General features: G+C 41.5%; 1 protein-coding gene across 3 annotated transcripts in view; it reads right to left on the reverse strand.

The window, feature by feature from the left end:
• LOC137478706 (cytosolic carboxypeptidase 6-like) overlaps nt 1-19723 on the reverse strand; it is an 886432-nt gene that overhangs the window by 144521 nt on the left and 722188 nt on the right. For all 3 annotated transcript variants that reach the window (XM_068198695.1, XM_068198694.1, XM_068198699.1), the window contains exon 9: nt 2268-2379. In XM_068198695.1, the coding sequence (XP_068054796.1) occupies nt 2268-2379 (112 nt within the window). The remainder of the gene's footprint in view (nt 1-2267; nt 2380-19723) is intronic.

Consider the following 19723-nt stretch of genomic DNA (forward strand, 5'->3'; position numbering starts at 1 on the left):
TATCACATAATTTCTCAGGAAATTAGGTTTTGCATTTCATTTAATTTTCCCCAATTTGGGGAGACTTTAGATGAGGAGAGGGTGGCAGGACAGATGTGTTCAAATGCAAAATGCCTGATGTGACACACTTTGACTCCAGCTCTCCTGCAGCAGGTCACCTGTGCCTGCAGCCAGCCATCTATCATGTATTAGTCATCTGAAAGTAACACTCTACCCCTGAAAAGAACCTAAAATTTTTAGCTGCCTGAAGGGATTCAAAGCAGGTTTTATTCTGGCACTCTGTCATAACTTAGTAAGAGTGATGCTAAAGCAGGATGGTGCATGGGCAGTCCCATGGCAGCTGGCATGTCTCCCCCTTTTGTCCCAGCACTTTGGATATGGTCTTTTCATACCAATGTTACTGGGGTCAGCGGGTCTATGAATCTGGTATTTCCTGAAAATAAAAGTAATGCCATATAATACATTGCATTGCTGAGCATCCCTGAAACTGCCAGAAAGGCTGGTGTTGACAAGAAGGTTTTTTTGGTGGGTAGCTAATTCACTAAGAAATGGAATTCTGAAGAGCAAACCTGAACTTTGCTGGTACCTTAATAAAAAAAAATCTATAAAGTATTTTTTTAAAAAAATTAAATAACCTTGAAAATGAAATATTGCACTTCTGTTTAAAAGGCTCCTTTTTCTTTCCCTCAGAAAGAAATGAACTGGAACTGGTTCATCTCAGTCTGATCACTGGGAAGAGTGAGAGACAGAAAGATGGAGGAAAAAAAAAATTTCCATTTCAGATCAGCTCTCACCAAACAGTTCTTTTGATTTTTCATTTTAGCTACCAAAGCAAGTTAATTCATTCTTCACAGATAGGACAGCTGAAAGCTACCAGAATTTTCAAAGATTCCTTAGAATGGGATGAAGCTGAAAAGTACTTCCCCCTACCTCCAAGAATAGCTTTACTTTACTGACAGTAACTTTTAATAGTGCCAGGATTTGTTGCCTTACTGGCTACAAGCACTTCCCTACACCCAACTTTCTTGTAATGCTTAAATACCTCTTCATTCTTGGAAAGAAACCTCTTCTTAAGGCAATCTGTATGCTCACTCCCTTGTCTAGAAGGAAAATTTTCTTGCTTTTTGGGGTAGAAAACAGAGGAAAGACCAGGCTGGCTCCAAAGCTCCTTTCTGTCCCTTTCCACCATTATCATCATCACTTTAATAGAGCTTAGGAGCCTTGGTCAGAGGCACAATGCACAGTTCAAGGTGCTGCAGAAACAGAATAGAAAGGCAAATTCTGTGCCAAACAATTAGTAGCCTAAGAAAGTATTTTTCATGCAATTGGATTCCAGTCCATAGGTAACGATCTTATCTATTAACCTATCTTCCTTTACCTAAACACTCCTCTGTACAGGTATTACTGGAAGATAAAAAGTCCAATTAAGATGTATTGGGAAAACCAGGAGTTAAATTAAAGGAGGTCTTATCCTATATAAGATGTAGCCAGGGGTAAGAATCCTCTTTATTTATTATCAAGGCAAGCTAGGTCCTTTTTCACAGAAACAAAAAGGAAAGAAAGAAAAAACAAAAGGAAAAAATTAGCAAAACTTCAGGGACTTAAAGATTCAAATTCCATCTCCATTGTGAGAAGCAAAAAGAAAAGACAAATACCAGGAATCCTATAATGAAAAAAATAATAATCTATAAAATCTCCTCTTATTTTTGGTAGTGATTTTTTCTTCCCCATCTCCATTTTTTTCCCAGCAGTTTTTCTTAGGTGCCACGTTCAATAATCCTTCTGCGCTTTGATGTCAAACATTCAATAGCTGTCTGCCTCCCTCCCACTCCTCTTCTCCATATTCTCCTCAATCCATCTTCTCTGATTAGCTGAGATTTCACCTTCAAGAACACCTCTGCTTCTCTGAGTGAGCATGAGTGTGTGCGTGTGTGTTTATATAATATTTGCAAATATTCTCCCCCTCCTGCACGGCACGCCACACAGCCACCACTGCCAGAGCCCCGGATTAAGCATTGCTGCCATTCCCTAATTCAGTTTGGGGGGCCTGATGTTTTGAATCCAGCTCAGAGCATGAGAGCATCTCAACAGAATTTAAGCCCTGCTTTCAGAAATTTCACAGTTAAGCTGAGCTGAACTTCATTTCCCATGCCTTCTCCACTTCTGATGCTTCCTGTGGCAAAAGCACAACTGTCCCCTGATCTCCTGCAGCGGAGGGGTCGGTCCCTCAGCACAAGGTGGGCTCAGCAGCTGCTGTCCCCACTCACCGGGTTGTTGTACATGTCGATGATGAGCTCCTTCACTCCATGCAGGGTGGGATGAGCCCACGGAGAGGGATTTGCCCAGTGCCGGTTCAGATCAAACCCCATCAGGGAGCACCTGCACACACACACAAAAAACAGACACAAAGGCTTAGCAGGGCTGTAGCCTCTCCTCGGATCAGCTGCAGAATTAGGGTTATATTCTGTGGCTGAAGTAGTTAAATGTTGTTCTCATGGGGGAAACAAAGCAAACGCTCCCCTGAGGAAAGCCTGCAGCAATGGCACCTTTCAGAAATAACGTGACCAGCAGAATATCAACTGGAACAGCTCTGGCCATTCAGCCTTCTTCCCTTCCACAGCCTGTGCTCACTTTATCCTTTGCCTTTCCCCAGCTTGGCAGGCTGGCCCTGGAACAGCCTTTCCTGACCTTGGAGGTTCCCTTCTCTTTGGAGGTCTGGCTGAGGGTCTGCAGCTATCAGGGTGATTCACACACTGCACCACCAAACTGGACCTTCAGCTTGTCCTCAGTCAGGCTCTGACTCAGCAGGGCTGTTCAGAGCATTGTAATCAATGGCCATTAGGTTTGTGCTTAAGGGATTTAAAGCATGAATGTCATTATTCCACTAACGCCGGGCCTCTGTCTCTTCCCCTCCTGCAACTGCCTATACAAAAGTTAGCCAACCAAATCAACAAGTTAAAATGCTTATTGGCCATCAAATCCTGTAGGCGTTGGAGCATGGATGCCACCTTGGCTTCTCCTTCCTGCCCTGACTCAGATCCCTCCCAGGACACTGTCCTGACTTGGATTCTGCTGCCCACAGCCCCACAGAGTAGCATCCAAATTCTTCGTGAGGGCGCACTGAAACTCAGTAGGCTGTTGATAGAGTGACCACCAAAATTTAAAATTTGAAATTTGAAAAAGAAATTTGAAAGCTGGAAGTGGCACAAGTATGACAAGGGGGAAATCATGTCCCTTGCCTGCTGCAGAGATCACCTAGAAAATCTTTGGCTACTGATACATTCAGGAAGAGAACTTTCTCATCTCAAGCTAAGCTTGGGATGAGTTGGGTAAATTCTTGCTCAGGACTTCTGTGGAAGACCATACAAATAATAGAAGCCCAGGTAGAGATGCAACTTCTTCTATAGTTAAAACAAATAAACAAAAGAATCAACCTCGCTGCTAAGGCTTAAAGCTTCTCGAGAAAAGAAGAGCTTTCATTGATCCCATGTCTATTACAAGAATGTCTGTTCTGTCTTAATCTTTTAAACACACCTCTGCAAACAAGAGATTCACTCCAGCAGTGCTAGCCTTTGACAAAAAAATTTCTAAGAATCTGAAGACCCAAACCATAGGGTTTGGGTCAATTGGCAAAGAGAAAGGAAAATAAAACTAAGAGAGGTGAAGTGTTTAAAAAGTGAGGGGATGAAACCAGAGGATGAAATTGATTTCCAAACCTGATGAATAAATATTTTCCTATGAATCAGAGGATACAAAGTTAATGTGACATTCTTTTGTAAAAATTCTTATGGGTATCTAAGCAAGCAGGAGCTGCTTTGCTCCTTGTGCTGATACAACCCACCCATCAGCTCTCTGGGAACTCAAACACCCAACTGCAGCTCTGCAGCTCCATCACTGCTGCCATGGCTGGCTTTGCTGGGGTGCAGAAGGCACCTCTTTGTCGTGGTGGCCACTTCTCTGCTTGTATAGAAACCAGATGGGTTTTTTTCCTGGACATTTTAAACAACTACAATTCCATAGACAACTCAGAAAGTTGCTGCCATCCTACCCTACAGCATATTGTGTCAGATTTCTCTCTCTTCTTTTTGTCTGCATGTAAACTCTCTGCACTCACCTCTAAAAAAAAAATTAAAAAAGAATAAAAAAAAAATCCTATCGTCTTTTGAACTCATAGGCATTAATAAAAACCAGAAATATTTCCAGAGACGTAGGTGGAATTACACCAGGATAAAACTGGCAGAAGAGCAGAATGAGAGGAATGAGTTTTTCATTTAATAAAAGCAGAAACTGCCATGAGTTTTACTGTATTTTGGCACAGTTCCCAAGAAAACAACATTCTTACTGTAAAAAAGCTTTCTAAGAGCTCAGAATCTGAGCCTGTATATATATATATAGTTAATGTGTCACATTTGCATTTTCTTTTAATAATATTTATTTACACTAGAGAAAATGAGCATACTGTCAATATTAAATTTGGGGTTTGGGACTTTTTAGATAACTTTATCTAAGTCACCCCCATAGAGAAAAAAGGTAAGGAATACCTAATAAGACCCTAAATAAGTCATTGCAATTTGCAATATTTGGATGTGTCAGGAATGTCTGGTGATGAATCTCATAGTTCATTTAAAACAACAAGAACAGTTGAAAATAGTTGTCTTTACTTGAAAAGACTTTATAAACAGAAGGAAGCAATGCTTAGCAAACAAGTTATTCATTTGGGAAGCTCCTTTGAGCTCTGTTTAATAGGAATCCAAATTAATTTCCAAATATCATTTAGCTAGTCTTTGATGTGGTATATCACATATTTATCAATGTAACAACAATTAATTAACTTTCTGATGTAGGCATAACTATTTCTTTCCAGTCTGGAAACAGTGTAATATTTTCTCCCCCCTTCCAGTTTTCAAGTCTTTTTTCTTTCCTTTTTGCCTAAAGACAAATTTGTATCTACCACAGTCTCTCTTTATTCATCTGCTGCAAACTTGTGGCCTCTCTAAGGAAACATCAAGTTGTGTTTCTTGGTACTTCAGATTTGATTATTGACTCTATTAGATGTAGAACTGTCTCCCAAAGCTCACGTATATCAGGACATGACCAAAACATACAGCAAGAGTCTCCCACGTGCCCATTACAGATCCTGCATTCATTTTATTATCTTGCTCCCAGCTGATGTGATCTCCCCCATGGCTAATGCCTCCAATGCAAGAGCCTGAACAGGATAACTTAAAAATTGCATCTTGCACTGCTTTTTAATTCATCCTCCCAGTCTTAAACCAGCTAATTTCTAGAACACTTAAGCTGGTTCCACTGCTTAACTGTTTGCCTGCTGCTTCAAACACTGGGTAGGCAAAGTAGAAATACAGATATGCTTTGGGAACAGCAGCTCCATGGTGGGAAGCAAGTGTGTCCTAAAAGAATACATAATCTCTCAATATTTGAGACCAGCTTTTTTACTTAGAGTGCAAGTGTTGTCATTTGCTTCACTGCAGTTCCTCACATGGCTGTAAGCATTCCCCTAATTTAGAAAGTGCCTCCAAATTTGCCCTATACAGATTAGATTTATTTTGTGCTGTAAATAAACTAATGTGTTCAGTATAAAATTAACAAGGGCGGGGGGAACCTTAATTATATCAAAGGACTCTTTAAGGATGATCTTAGATGGGGGAGACAGAAAACAAAAAATCAGGAAACATTACAGACTCCAAGAGGTACAAGGGAAGACAAAAACAGCTTCAGAATTAGTGAGGGTTGGAACAAGGGCACTGAAGGATATCCCATTCCAAGAGCATTAATGATCATGCCCATGAATGCTCTTATGAACGTGGCAGGTCACAATGCCACAGAGCCTGATGAGAATGATGTGCTGGCACAGACTCTCCCAGATTAGCAAAAAAAACCACAGTCAGAATATATAGCTACAAGCAAAGGAGCAACCTGCAGCTATTACCTGATTTTGGTCTTCATTCCTACTGTAAAAACCTGGGTTTTGGTCACATAGTCACTGCAGTCACAAAAAATGACATGTATGTAATTTAAAGCATTTAAGCTGATTATCATTGTTTGAATTTTGGATTATGCTTGCTATAGTTTGCTAGATATACAGACCACATGCTGTGCTTCTGCTTCGTGACTGAATGTTCATTTAAATCAGGTTCTGTGAATATTCTTGTTGAATTAGAATTTGTGTTTCACCAATGTTTTCCAGCCTTTTTCTAAAATTTCTGTTTTCTGGAAGTAGATAAATTTATTACAGTGTTTATAAATTTACATAAACACAGTGCAAATTCAGTCAAAGCAAATGAGTTTCAAAATTGCACTGGAAACTGAAACATTTTGCAGTATTCATCCCTCCCTACTTGGGAGGCAGCCAGATCTGAAGAGGTTACCAGCTCAACTCAGTAAAACCAAAGATGTTCAGACCAGCACCCAGCTTGCTGGGCAGCTCTCTGGACAGAAACCCTTTGCCTCTGGGACTGAACTCATCACTGCTTTTAAGGATTCCTTATGCAGCTGCTTTAGTGACAACATCCTGAGGAAGGATTTAGTACCAAGGCCCATGCTGGGTTTATTTTTCAGGGCTTCTTCCTATTCTTTCAGGTTGTGTCTCTTCTTCCTGGAATCTCCAAATTATAGAAACCTCCAGGAATTCTGCCTTCCTTTACCTTCAGTTCTCCCTGCCCTGCTTGTTTTTCCTGCCATGTGAGTCTAAATCTCTTCCTAACAGACCCATTTCCACAAGGTGAGATATGGAGAATAATGGAGGAAAGGAGGTAAAGAAATCCTTTTTCACGCCATGCGATTTATTACAAAGAGAACTCTGCACCCTTCCCTTCAGCTTTGTAAGGCTGCATTGGTTCATTGGATCAGCACATGGGGAATCTCCAGATAATCTCCACACACAAAGCTGGGGAGCTCCAACCCACAAATGGCACCACCAACAGGGTGAGGATTTGGGATTGGGAAGGCAGTGGAGAAGGGGGGGCACTGTTTTCCCCGCTCCCACCGCAGTGAGAGTGCAGACAGAGGGTAGCTGGTCCCTCTGGCTGCTCTCCCTCGAAGGCAGTGGCAGCAGGCACTGCCATGGGGCTGCAGCAGGGGTGGCACGGAGCAGGAGCAGGTGTGCGGCAGCAGGGAGCAAAGGCAAGGGCAGCACGCAGAAGACTTGCTTCTTTTCACAAATATCACTCCAAAACTGATATATTCACAGCGTTTTACAGATCAGCTCCACGCCTGCCAGCCAAGTCAGGTCTTCATTAGTGTGTGTTTCACCGTCTGGGCGCTTGGGGTTTGTGATTTATGTATTTGCCTACTATTCATTAAAAAGGACTCATTCAAGCCCACATATTCTAAAGCAATTAGGTAGCAAGACATCCTAACGCTCCAGCTACAGAGAACCCCTGCTCTGAAAACTCTCTCCTCCTCCCCAGCTTTCTGCATTTTTAATTTAGAGCTCTGGAAACCTTCACAAAGGCTATTTAACAGAACCACTGCAGTGTGCTCCGGGCAGAGCGGGCAGAGCAGCATTAGCTCCCAGAGACCACACGGTGGAGTCGATGTTTGCAGAATGAGCACTGCCGGCTCTACTGACATAATTTTAAATCGTACATGACGGTTAAAGATGCGTTTCTCCATTTTCTGTGTAAACAATGTTAAATAAGAATAAACACAAAGGGATATTTTCTCCTTCTGATGAATACATGCGTTTCTCAGGGCTGGTAATAGGTGTCACAGGCACACGCACCAAGGAAGACACGCATCCCCTCCTGACATGGGCACGCTGTGATCTTCAGGATATGTCTCAATTCTTGTATTAACTCTCCTTACACACCCCAGGTCCTCAGTAATGCCAGAAGGATTCCTGGGACAAAGCAGCATGCTGGAAATGAAATCCCATCCTACAGAAAGAAAAACTCCACCCTGTGAGTGTGCCTGGTGTGTCAGAGGGTAAGATCCCCTCCCTCGTGCAGCTGTCACAGGACTCTGTATTTTCACACCTGCATTGTGCCCAGCCCAATTTTCTGTGGGACGGAGTTTCCAGCACTTCCCCTGGGATGCAAGCCCAGTTTAGCAACGCTCTCCCCTAGGAAGAGCCTGTCCCCAGGTGTGGATCTCTCCAAATGACCCTGCAGGAGCCAGTCCCACCTGTTCTGCCCTGGGAAGGCTTTCTCAGACTCCTGCTCCCAGCTGGATCTGAGTCACTGCCACGCCAATCTTGGGCACTCAGGTGTTTTAAACAAGTTGCTGGCAACACCTACAGTGCTTCCATTTTAAACCCTGATTCATTGTTTGGCCTTTTCAAAACCAAACACATCACTGACTTAATGACACAGGAGACAGGGTTTTTTTCCCAGCTTTTGGATCCCAAAATATTTCCACTGTAGGCACACGAAGGCCTTCAGAACTCTCACATATGTAGCCCATCTTTTCTGATGTTGTTCAAAAGCCACCTGCTCATGGATCACAAACTGCAAGCCACTGAGGAAGAGAATTTTAACATGTGCTTAATTTACTGTACTCCCACCCTGTCAACAAGCCAAACTCCTCTAGGCCCTTCTGCCCTATCTACTTGACACTTCCCGACAATGTCCTAATTCTGCTTCCTCACAAATCTTTCCCTTCAGATAAGCAACCATTCTTTAAACCATAGTATTTTTTTGGTCTGTCTACATTCCTGGAGGGGCAGGTTGGGTGGAAATAAGAGTTTCATCATCACAGTTGTTCACAAAAAACAGCTGATACACACATAAGCATTCCTGGAGACATGGCTGCTCTTGAATTGTGCTTTTGTTGCCACTTCTGGCCTTCCTCAGACTGTGCAAATAATCAGACACACAACACATTTCACAATTATTAGGGAATACTCCAGCTGTTGTAGGATGGTGTTCCTCCATATTACAACACATCTCCTGTCCTGCCTGGCACACAAATCTGGAATTCTGCTCACTTCTAGGAAAGAGGAAAGACACATCCTGTTCCCTGTGGACCAGCATGATAGGAACACCCCCAGAAGATGGTTCAGCTCTTACTACCAGACCCATTACACACAGAGGATTGCAGTCAAAGGAGACAACCTTAATGTCACAACACTGAGCTCCTAAAAGTTAGGACATTGCACAGGTCCCCACAGCCTTCCTTCAGCCCTGTGCTTGTCATTGTTGTGACACGGCCTTTAATTGCAGGAGCACGGGGTGCTTTTCCACAGGCTCTTACTTTATTCTGTGCACAGGATCCTCACTGTTCATTAATGAGTGGACTATTCAATATTTGGCTTTTCCTTATTGTTCAATGTGCAACCCTAGGCTGCTGCTTACTGCATGCTACTCAAAGCCTGCTCCAAGGACAGAGCTATTCAGTTCTTCATGGCTTTTCTAAAGTGCTCAGCACTGCAGGAGACAACTGCTTTATAAGCACTGATGGACTAATTTTCCCAACAGCACTGGTGCAAGAGGGGACCACATTGTCCTCAGTTCATAAAAGAGCAACTGGGACAAAAATTGGCTTACGTAAGAGACAGCCACTAATTTGAACTGTTCTATCTGAGAGGCCAAGGACAGGACTTTTTAGGACAGCTTGGGTTTACATAGCATTTTACACCTAACTCTGATTTGAGCTGAAGCTGACTGTTCTCAATGCTTCTCCAAATTTGACAAAAAATAGTACTGTGAGTGGACAGAATATCAGAAAAATCTAACTTTGTCAGAGATTACTAGAAAATTGTAAGGTATTACTGGATCACAAATGGGTTTTAGGTGGGTTTCAGTTATACCTTAATTCAGCCATTTTTCTTGGCTTTATATCCTGATACTGCTGCATTCAGCTGTGCCTGAGAACCTGCTCTAATATGTGGTGGTTGGGGTTAGTACTGTACCTGATATTTCTTTTACTCTCCTGAATAGAATTAAATTATTACTTTGCTACATTACAGGGTACCCAACTACTTCCACCCAAGACATCCTCATAGCCATGCCAGAACTCAGCCAGAAATCATCCATCTCCATCATCATAAAGGTCTTTCCCTCTTGGATATCCTGGAGGAAGGATTTGACCTGATCCCAGACTGCCAAGAAGGTGTGTGCTGGCCCACAGGGAAGCAGCACAGGACTGGCAAACTGCTGCCTGAACCCTAACAGGCAAAGTTTAACTCCCCAGCACCACAGCAAGACTGCTGGCTCCCTTTTATAATGTTTGCTAACAGGCTCTGACACACTTAGGTATTTCTCACTCCCATACATAACCAGAATATTAATTGTATTCCTGCATAGTCTTGCTGCATCTACAAATTGTTCAGCTTCAAAGTGACTTTTTGCATTTATAAAGACACATTTATTTTGGGATGGTGGGAGGAAAGGCCCTTTTTACTTTCCCTGCACTCCCATACATATGGTCTGCAAGCAGCTTTCTCCTGCTGCATTGGCTAGCAGGTATAAATGTCATCAGAAGTTAGAGACAGGGACATGTCCATTAGCCAAACACACCCTTTACCACAACTAATGGAAAGTTTTACAGTTGTATGCAAAGCCCTGAGCAAAATCACAGTTGTCACAATATAGGAGAGGTGACACAGTGGTTCACTCAGGGTGACATCATGAGACTGTCCTGTCATTGTCTCTTATCTAACCTAGGTCAAAACTGCAATGCCTCAGTTCTTCACTTGTAAAAATAATTTTAAACCCTCCGTGGAGTTTTGAGAGGAAATACATGAAGGATTATAAAGTGTTTTGGTGCTACAGTGATGGGGATATGTGAGGTGAGGGTCTGTGGTGATGCAAGGTCCCCAGGCAGGTGCAAAGGAGAGCCCTTTATTCCAAAAACCAGGCCTTTTAAAACTTTGTTATCAGCTACATAGTTTTAAATCATAACAAACATAATTCAACCAACCACCTCACACCATGTTGTGAACACACAATGGTTACATAACTTGTTTTTCTACCCCTAATTCAGCTGACTCCCTTTCCCCCAGTCCCTTTCTGCTTAGCTGAAGTACCAGGCCTGAGCCAGGGTTTTACAAGGCTTTCCTTTGTAAGGCTTTACCTATATGCAACAGAGATATATTAGGTTCTACAGATGGAGATTTAGTGATCTATGGAATCTAAGACAGGTTTTATGACAGACCCTGAATTTTGTTGAGGTTAATTTCCAACAAGATTGCACAAGTTTGTACTTAACAAATGATCCTGCAATGCCTATAAGAGCATGTAAGATAAGATAAGCATAAGATATCCCAGTCCAGTTTCTGAGAAACATTCTCTAAGGCTTTGGATGGAGAAAAGGGATTGTGTAGGGTTGTGATTTTATATCAGTGAACATTCCCTCTTGTTTCTTCTACCTTTACCACCTGTAACTAAAGATATTTTTCTCTAAAACCTGTCTTTATTCTCACTTCAAATTTCAAGGTTATCTGGCCCACTGGGTGTGTTACATATGGCTGTCTAATTAAAGAGAGAAGATTAACCTTATTCAACCTTATTCTATTAGATTATTTAAACACCTGCCAGGTCACTACTCTGCTTTAGCAAAGGCACAATGTAGCCAAATCAGTTAACAAAACTCCAAACTGACAACCAAAGAATCTAAACCCAAAGAAAAAACTACATAAAAACCTCAAGATTATTTCATTTTTGGAAAGTCCACCAGAAATTGAGAGTGTTGCAAATGTTCTTCCCAGAATCCCTACTATGATAAGCTAACAAACATTTCATAGCAGAAATAATACCAGTGTCTTGTTTGTCACATAACATTTCAGAAGATGGCAAAGAAGCTGCAATGTCCTGCTCTGTCTCTGATTGCAATCAATAAAAAAGCCCAGATGTTTTAGAAAGGAGTTAAATCAGGCTCAGATCTTTCCCAATCACTTGTTAATTTAAAGGGCAGAGTTTTACCAGCTGAGCTTCTCTGTGTGGTGCTGCCTCAGCCCAAACAACGCAGGAAACGAGGAACCATTTGACAGCATGGTGGTCTCTGGTCCATTTCCAATTCCTACCTCAAATCACTTGGGCTTTAAATTTTCCACAGTCCCAGCAGCTGGGCACACTGTACACCCCAGAAGGGAAGCTACCTGGCAAAGAGACATTTCTCATCAAACTCCATGGCACCTAACTCAAAGCCCCATGTGAAGGGATTTGGTGCCATCCCATGGGACATGGGTCACTTGTCTGATTTGGATGCTTGCTGGATGCAGAAGAATAGGAATGTAAAGCACTCAAAGTGTGGCTTCTATCAATCACTGCAACGCACCAGCAGAATGTGATTTGATACCAAGCCAAGCTGAAACTACACATTTTGGTTCCAGAGCACTGAAACATCTTGTTGCAATGAAAAATGGTACAATGATAGATTAGTTTGGGAATCCTGATGAGAATGTTAAAGCTGAAGAATTTATATCTTCAGGGATTCAGAGTTTTTTGGTTTTGTTGGTGGGGTTTGTTTTTTATTGGTTTTTTTTTTTGGTTATGCCTCAAAAATAGGTGTAATGGGCAAATGGGTGTAAATTTGTCAGAAAAATTTATTATTATACTCTTTTCTGAGATGTGTAAAAGAATGCAACAATTACTAAGGGCATGTAACTGTTCAAGAAAAGAGGTGAGGATGAAACACCAGGGAAAAACTAAATCTTCTGGCAATTGTTATACAGAAAGACCAGCAAAGAGTTCAGGTAGAAGTTGATCATGGAGGGATTTGTGTTGGAAGAGACCTTAAAGACCATTTAGTTCCAACCCCCTGCCAGGGACAGCGACACCTTTCACTAGACCAGGTTCCTCCTCAAAGCTCCATCCAGCCCAGCGTTGAGCACTTTCAAGATGGGACATCCACAACTTTCCATCTCCCTTGAGAAGATTATATAATAAAGTCAATTTTAATAAGGCAAGAGAGAACTCAAATGAGGGGAAAACCCTCCCACATTATTGCTTTTTATCCATGGAGGTTTTCCAATCTTGTCTGTAAAAAGCCCTAAGTAACTAACACAACACTGAAGTTAGCCCTGCTTTGAGAATGGGCTGAAGATCTCCAGAGGGCTACACTAAACACTTTTTCTTTATAATTCTATGAAATTCTCAGGCACAGGGAAAGTTTCACTTGCTGCTCATACCTCAGTGGACACCAGAGAACCCTGCTGTGGGACAGGAAACTTCACTGGCTCACAGAATTGCTTTTTTTTTTTTTTTCCTGCCTATTTGCAGCCTCACACAGTTCAGCACCCTTAAGATAAAATCCTATAGCAAAAATGTACAATGAATGGGAACATATATGAATGGGAAGTGGAGGAGCAAACAAATTTCAATTTCAAGCTTTCATGGCTTAGCATAAACAAACATGAAACAATTCATCCTCAAAATATAGGGGTGGGAGAGGGATACTGACAGTGTCCTCAAGAAACACAGGGAGACTGAGAATGAGGGAGCCTGGAGCAAAAAGAACATTTAAAAAAATGTTTCAAGCCTTGGGAAAATTTGAAGCAAAGATGAAACTTTCCTGATTCATTCAGTGGGTCTGCAAAAACAATTCTCTTCATCCACTGCCAGCCCCCAGATTGTCAAAAATAAGCCGGCTCTGTCAAATGTTGTTTTCTTCTTAACAAAAATGAGCTTTTAAAATCTCCATCAAAATTTGGAATGGGTGAACAGATTTTGAAAAAAATAAGAACAATCTAATAACTTTCTAGAGAAAAATGCAGAAATAGCTTCTAAAGAACTCACACTGAGCTAATTCTCTTTATGAGCCTGCAAAGTCTATTTAAATTTTATATTTTACCCTCTTTTATTTTTCATAAATTCATCCTCTGCCTGCATCCAAGCTGATATGGGACTAAAACTCAAAACCCTTGTCTGAGACGGTGCCCCATTTCTACACCTTTTAGCAACAGGGAGTGCAGTGATCTGGTAGTGAATATGAAGTGATTAGGGAGATGGTTTGCTTCTGTTGCAGGTTCTTGTAAACATTCATTTGAGCTATAAATGGACAAAGGAAGAAAGTTCATCTTCCCAGCAGATCTATCCATTAGTTTGTTGCATCCCACAGCATACAAACATCATAAAACAATGATTAACTGTGCGGGTTCTGGCTGTTTTAGCACTTGCACAATGTCATCCTCCTGACAGGGCTCAGAAATCAATCCCTCCAGTCATATTCCACCCTGAAAAGTACTTCAGTTTTGGCAGGCAAGAAAGGAAGCTGTTCAGCAGAACTGTTACCTGTTATGTTCAGGGTGGGAGTAAGATCTGAGTGCTGTGGCTTCCACTGCACACACATTTAGTTCTTTGATTTTTGGTAGCCAGTGCTCCCACCTTGGAGTTGTTCAGAAGTTGGTTCTTGCTGCCTTCTGACAGAAAAATGCAAGGCCCCATGTTTGTAAGGCTCTCAAAATGCGGGACCATGTAGGGAAAGGAGCAATTCCCTTCCTTCAGAATCAAATGATTCCTCTGCACTGGCTTGACCTAAAAGCCTGCCAAGAAAGTTGTGGTATCTCTATCCAAATCTTACAAGGCAGAACTAATAAACCAAAAATGGGTCACTGTCCATGTCCATGCATGGGCTTGAAAAAGAATGTGGAGGTAAACAAATCCAAGGATGACAAAATTTAAATGGTTCACCTGCAGTCAAAGCCCATGAAAAGAGTAGTTTCATGGCCAGGAAGAGATGGAAATTACTTTCTCCACTTTAAAAGAGAATTTATTGAAGCCTTGAAGACAAGAACAGAAGCAAAGAAAACAAAAGAAAACAAAACAAAACAGCCCAGAAGAGCTCTGAAAATCCAATCTCTCCCATCAGCCTCTGGAAAATGGATAACCTATGCGTGGTATGATTGAATTTCTCTGTTTCATCACCCTAGTGGAAGCATCTTGTATGAAACTCTGGTTTATGAATTGAGTTTTGAGAGGGACCTGGGAGAGCAGGAGTTATACCAATCTAATCAGGATGTGACAAACACATGCATCAAAATGTTGCATTGTCAAGATCCAGAAGCCACTTAATTCCAGAAAGATTTTAAAGCTGAGAAAGCAGCTTTGGCAACAGGATTAGAAATGATGAGAAGGCAGATGGAAATCCAGACAGAGGAAGATAGCACAATTTTTTTTTTCCAAAACATCCTTTCAAAAATTAGGCCATGTCCCTACATGATTTCTTATTAACTTCTTATGCAAACTTATGTTTTATTCAAATGAAGGACACAGTTGCCTTCTTCCATTTATTGTACCTTCTTCCTAAACATATGCTAATGATGGAATGAAAGATACATGAACTGAGATAAATAACACCATAAAATCCTATAAACCCCACAGGTTAAAACACCACAAAACATTCTGAGCAAAATATCCAACAAAGCAGATTAAATACAAGAATAACATGCAAATGTCATTGCCACAGAGCAGAGAAATGTGCTAATGCCAATGCCACAGGACAGGAAGCAAGATTCATGAGATTGATTTGTGATGGCTCCTAAACAAATGCAGGGCACAAAAATAGCCCGTGATTATCAATAACATGAGATCAAATCAGAAAGTGTGTACATTAAGAGAGGTGGCATCAAATGCTTCCTTCAAAAGAAAAAAGAACATCACAATCACTTTGTATTTGCCTGGTCTCAGCTTGCATTTCCTATCTAACTACTGAAGATAGTTTCTCAGGATAAGTACAGATTAGCAAAATATTCAAGGTGATTGAATGGATTAGCGTTATTGTTTAGCACAATGCAAGGTGATGGGAAAATCCACAGAAAAGAAAGATCTGCTATCTGGACAGCCACTTGAAATTATGCAGCTCACAGGTTGAATTCTTACATTTCTTGTAACATCATCAAGTGTCACAGTGGATGCCTGAAAACATTTCCAACTAAAGAGTGAGATTTAAAGCTGGGGATCTCGAGCAACAGGTGGAACCAGAATTCCTAAGTAAACTGCTATCTTGTTTGTCACACAAATAGAAAATCCATATGCCAGTGCCAGAGGCAAAAAGAACATGTTCTAGCAAACAGCACAAAAAACCCCAAATCCTGAAGAAACATTTGTCTGTAGGAAAGGGGTGGGAAAGAAAAAAGAGATTAAATACATCTAAAAAAGTCAAAATTACCTTTAGAGGAATTAACTGTGTACTAAATCCCAGCCAGGTAGAAAGCACAAATGCCGGCCATCCCCACTACCCTGGCCATTGTAATCATGTCCAGCAGCTTGGGCTGCCCATTTTCCCCACCCTTGTAGAGATACACACTGTAGCTAACAGATGCACTGATGTGTTATGCTCCCCTCAGGCCCCAAGGATGCAATACCTGATCAAACAGACAGACTGTTTCACACTGTGACAGGGATATTTGGGTTTTTTCTAGCTATCCAACGTTAATAGAGGTCAAACTGTGAACAAATCCACATAACCTGTGACTAGGGATGGAGATTTCGCATTCAGACATTGCAATTCTACACAGTTTTCTTCGCTTCCAGAACCAGAGACTTTGTACCTCAAGAGCTGAATCAAATCCCCTAAAATTCAGACATCTCTGGTTTGCTTTTCAGGGAGTTTCCTGGAGTATTTCACAGGCATTAATGGAATGTCCTCCAATGGTTCAGTGAGGCAGGTGCACAGAATTAGTTTCACTTTGCAACTAAGACCAAGGAGCAGAGAGGGATTGAGTGAATCAGCCAAGATCATTCTGCATTTGTCTGACAGAGTCAGAAATATAAATCAGGATTCCACAGAAAGTAAATAAAACCGCCCTCCCTAGAATACACAGCAAAATATTGGGTTAATTTTGACTGCATGCATCCTTGCTGGGTTACAGCCAGGAAAGGAAACATCACTGTTCTGAGCAAGGTCAATCCCACAGCAAGTCCAGGCAGACCTCTAGCCATAAACTGTGTGTGCAAACCCCACGTCTCCTCACAGGAAATAAATATGAATATTTAAGATCCAGGATACTGGTATAAGGATTTCAGCTATCTTAATAAGCCTTATTTATCAGAAAAGAACCCAATTCCAAATTTACCCCTGTTTACTCACAGGTAATAACAGAGAAAGAACTAAACAGTAAATGACACTGGCCAAGCAGACACAGATTGCCAGGTTAGCAAAATTACCTTCAGATATGAAAAAACAACTTGCCCTAGGCTGGGACAGGCAAGTTTGGCCAGGCTAAGGAAAAAAAAATAGTGTTGATACTCTCTTCAGTGTAGCAGAAGAGCTTAACTGGTCTGTGTGGGGAGGTAAATAAGCAAACCCAGAGAGCCCTGCTTGTCCAAAGCACAACAGACACCTCCCCACTCCACAGAATGCAACATCCAAGCTTAACTGGAAAACTTACAAATACATTATTTGGGCTAAAAAGTCTGTTTGCTTTTTATTTCTCCTGACAGTTTTGACAAGATGACTATCAGACAGAGATTCAGAGAAGATGTAAAGAAGGAAACAAAGGCCAATTAACAACTTTTTTCTCCTTCAAAAAAATTTGAAGCTGCTTTCCAGTAATGAACAAAACACAAGCATACCACTGAAAACTGAAACATGGCTTACCTGAGGTAATCAGCAAAATTACTGGGACAATTCTCAAACAAAAAAAATTCTCTCTCTCCAAATTTGTGTCCATAGCTCTTCTGACTTCCCCCAACTCCGGAATTATAAGTCAAGACTTTATTTTGCCAACACAGGCCCTTTCTGCATTGGCACTAAACAGTTCCTGCAGTCATTGCTGTGACCACAGTGCTCAGCAAAGGAGGACCATTAACCCTTGGGACAAAATCTGACATCACAAAAACCTCTTCAGCCCTCTTTGCTTCTTTCTCCACCGTGCCGTGCTGCCTGATCTGATGTTTGAGGGGACGACAAAAAGTTGAGAAACTTTTAAACATCAGAGGTTAGAAGGAGTTCTACATAGAGCAATAGCCCTGGCCAAAATGCAAGTGTCTACACTTGCAATGACACTTGTAGCCACAAATGACAGAAGAGTTGGATTCATATCACAAGGGGACAGGGGCCAAGGGGGAAGACATAAAAGAGCAGTAGATAAGTAATCAATGTAAGAATGTTGGTTTAGTCCTCTGTAGCAGTTCCCAACTTCTTGAACACTTCACTACTAATCAGACTCACCATTCATGTAGGGATACTGAGCCAGAATTAGATCCTAGATACCTACATCTGGTATGATTATACTTTCTTAGAAGAATAAGTTATAAAATAAAAAATCCATAGGGCTGATCCACAATCAGTAAAAATTTGTACAAGAATTGACAATTGTACGTGTGGATATCAGTAAATATATGGCAGCTGGAGAACAGATCTCCTGACTCTTGTTAAACAGCTTAAGAGAGGCAGGATAAATCTCACTCTAACCCCAGCCCCAAGTTAACAGGGTTACAGAAATCTGTTCAAATGGCAGCTTATCCCACTGACTGGGGATGACACAAATCTCTTTCTGGGAATGCCCCACTGACCACAGCCAGCTCTTAGCTACCAGTCCAGAGCATATGACTAATTTTTGGATGGCCAAGGCTAAACAAAACTAATCCAACTTGCATAATTCAAAAATGTATTTAAAGTGTAGGTGGTGTTATACCTACTAAGCAAAATCCAGAATCCATAGGGCAAGATCTGACAACAAGAAGACAATAATCCCCTAATCAGGTACACAAAAGCTTTCAGGCTTTTCAAAATACTAAAACCCCAAGGGAAATTTTGTCCTCAACCCATTTCAAGTCAAGTTTTACAACCCAATGAGGTGCATAGCTTTTTCCGCTGAGTTTTTACGAATGGAGCATGCAAACCTTTGAAATTCTCTCATGGCTCATTTGTAGGCATCTCACTGTATCCCAGTGAGAGTGGATGAGAGGGATAATTGAAAATGGGACACATGGGCATCAAAACAAGCAAAATGACCCCCTCCTTTCTCTTTTTCCTTTTCTTTTGGTTCATGCTTCTAAATGAAATCCCAGGCTGCCTTCCAACTGCTACTCGGAGCTGTCACAGAGGAGGAACACGTAGAGAGCACTAAACCACTGACCTATTTCCATCCTTGGAGCTGCTGTGTCTAAACCCTTCATTCTGAATTCTGCACACACACATGCACATGTGCACAGCAATTTCCCTGTATACTCCCACGAGGAACTATTTCCAACATCTAACCTCAGCTCCTAGAGGAGCTCTCTGCTGCTTCCTGAACAGCTGTTAACCCCATGGCCTCAGTGCCCTCCATAATTAGGTTAACTTTTGGGAGTCTACCCTTTGGGGAAGACAATAGAAGCTTTGGCTCACTGACCCATCTTTTCTTGTATCAGTTCTTTTCTCCATTGCCTACTGCTCTATATCTGAGAAATTTGCATCCAAGGATCCTTTCATCTCTTTTAAAAATGCAAGCATGCAAAGCACCGCTGCAGAGTGAATAAATCTAAAAGAGCACATTAATAGGTGCAACTCATGCACACAGCAAAAGACCACTGAAAATGAAACCAAGTAGTTTGTGCCTTCCTACAGCACCCAAATCATTGAAATAGCAAAAGGTGTCAGAACCTGAGGGTTCTCAAATCTTCCCTCCCTTTTTTAGAGTTAAATAAAAAATAAAAGGGCTTTGTTACCCTATATGACTTCTGTGCTACTTATGTCACTTCCTAGGAAGAACAGCCACTGTCTTACTGATCTTGGCTGAACTTCAAGGATACAGAAAAGTTAATTGGATGAAATGAGGCTTCCAGAGAAAAACTTTGTGTAAAAACCTCTTCAGCCAAAGATTTACATGCAATCCAAGGAG

The sequence above is a fragment of the Anomalospiza imberbis genome, chromosome 9, assembly GCF_031753505.1.
Source record: "Anomalospiza imberbis isolate Cuckoo-Finch-1a 21T00152 chromosome 9, ASM3175350v1, whole genome shotgun sequence".
NCBI classification, from domain to species: Eukaryota; Metazoa; Chordata; class Aves; order Passeriformes; family Viduidae; genus Anomalospiza; species Anomalospiza imberbis.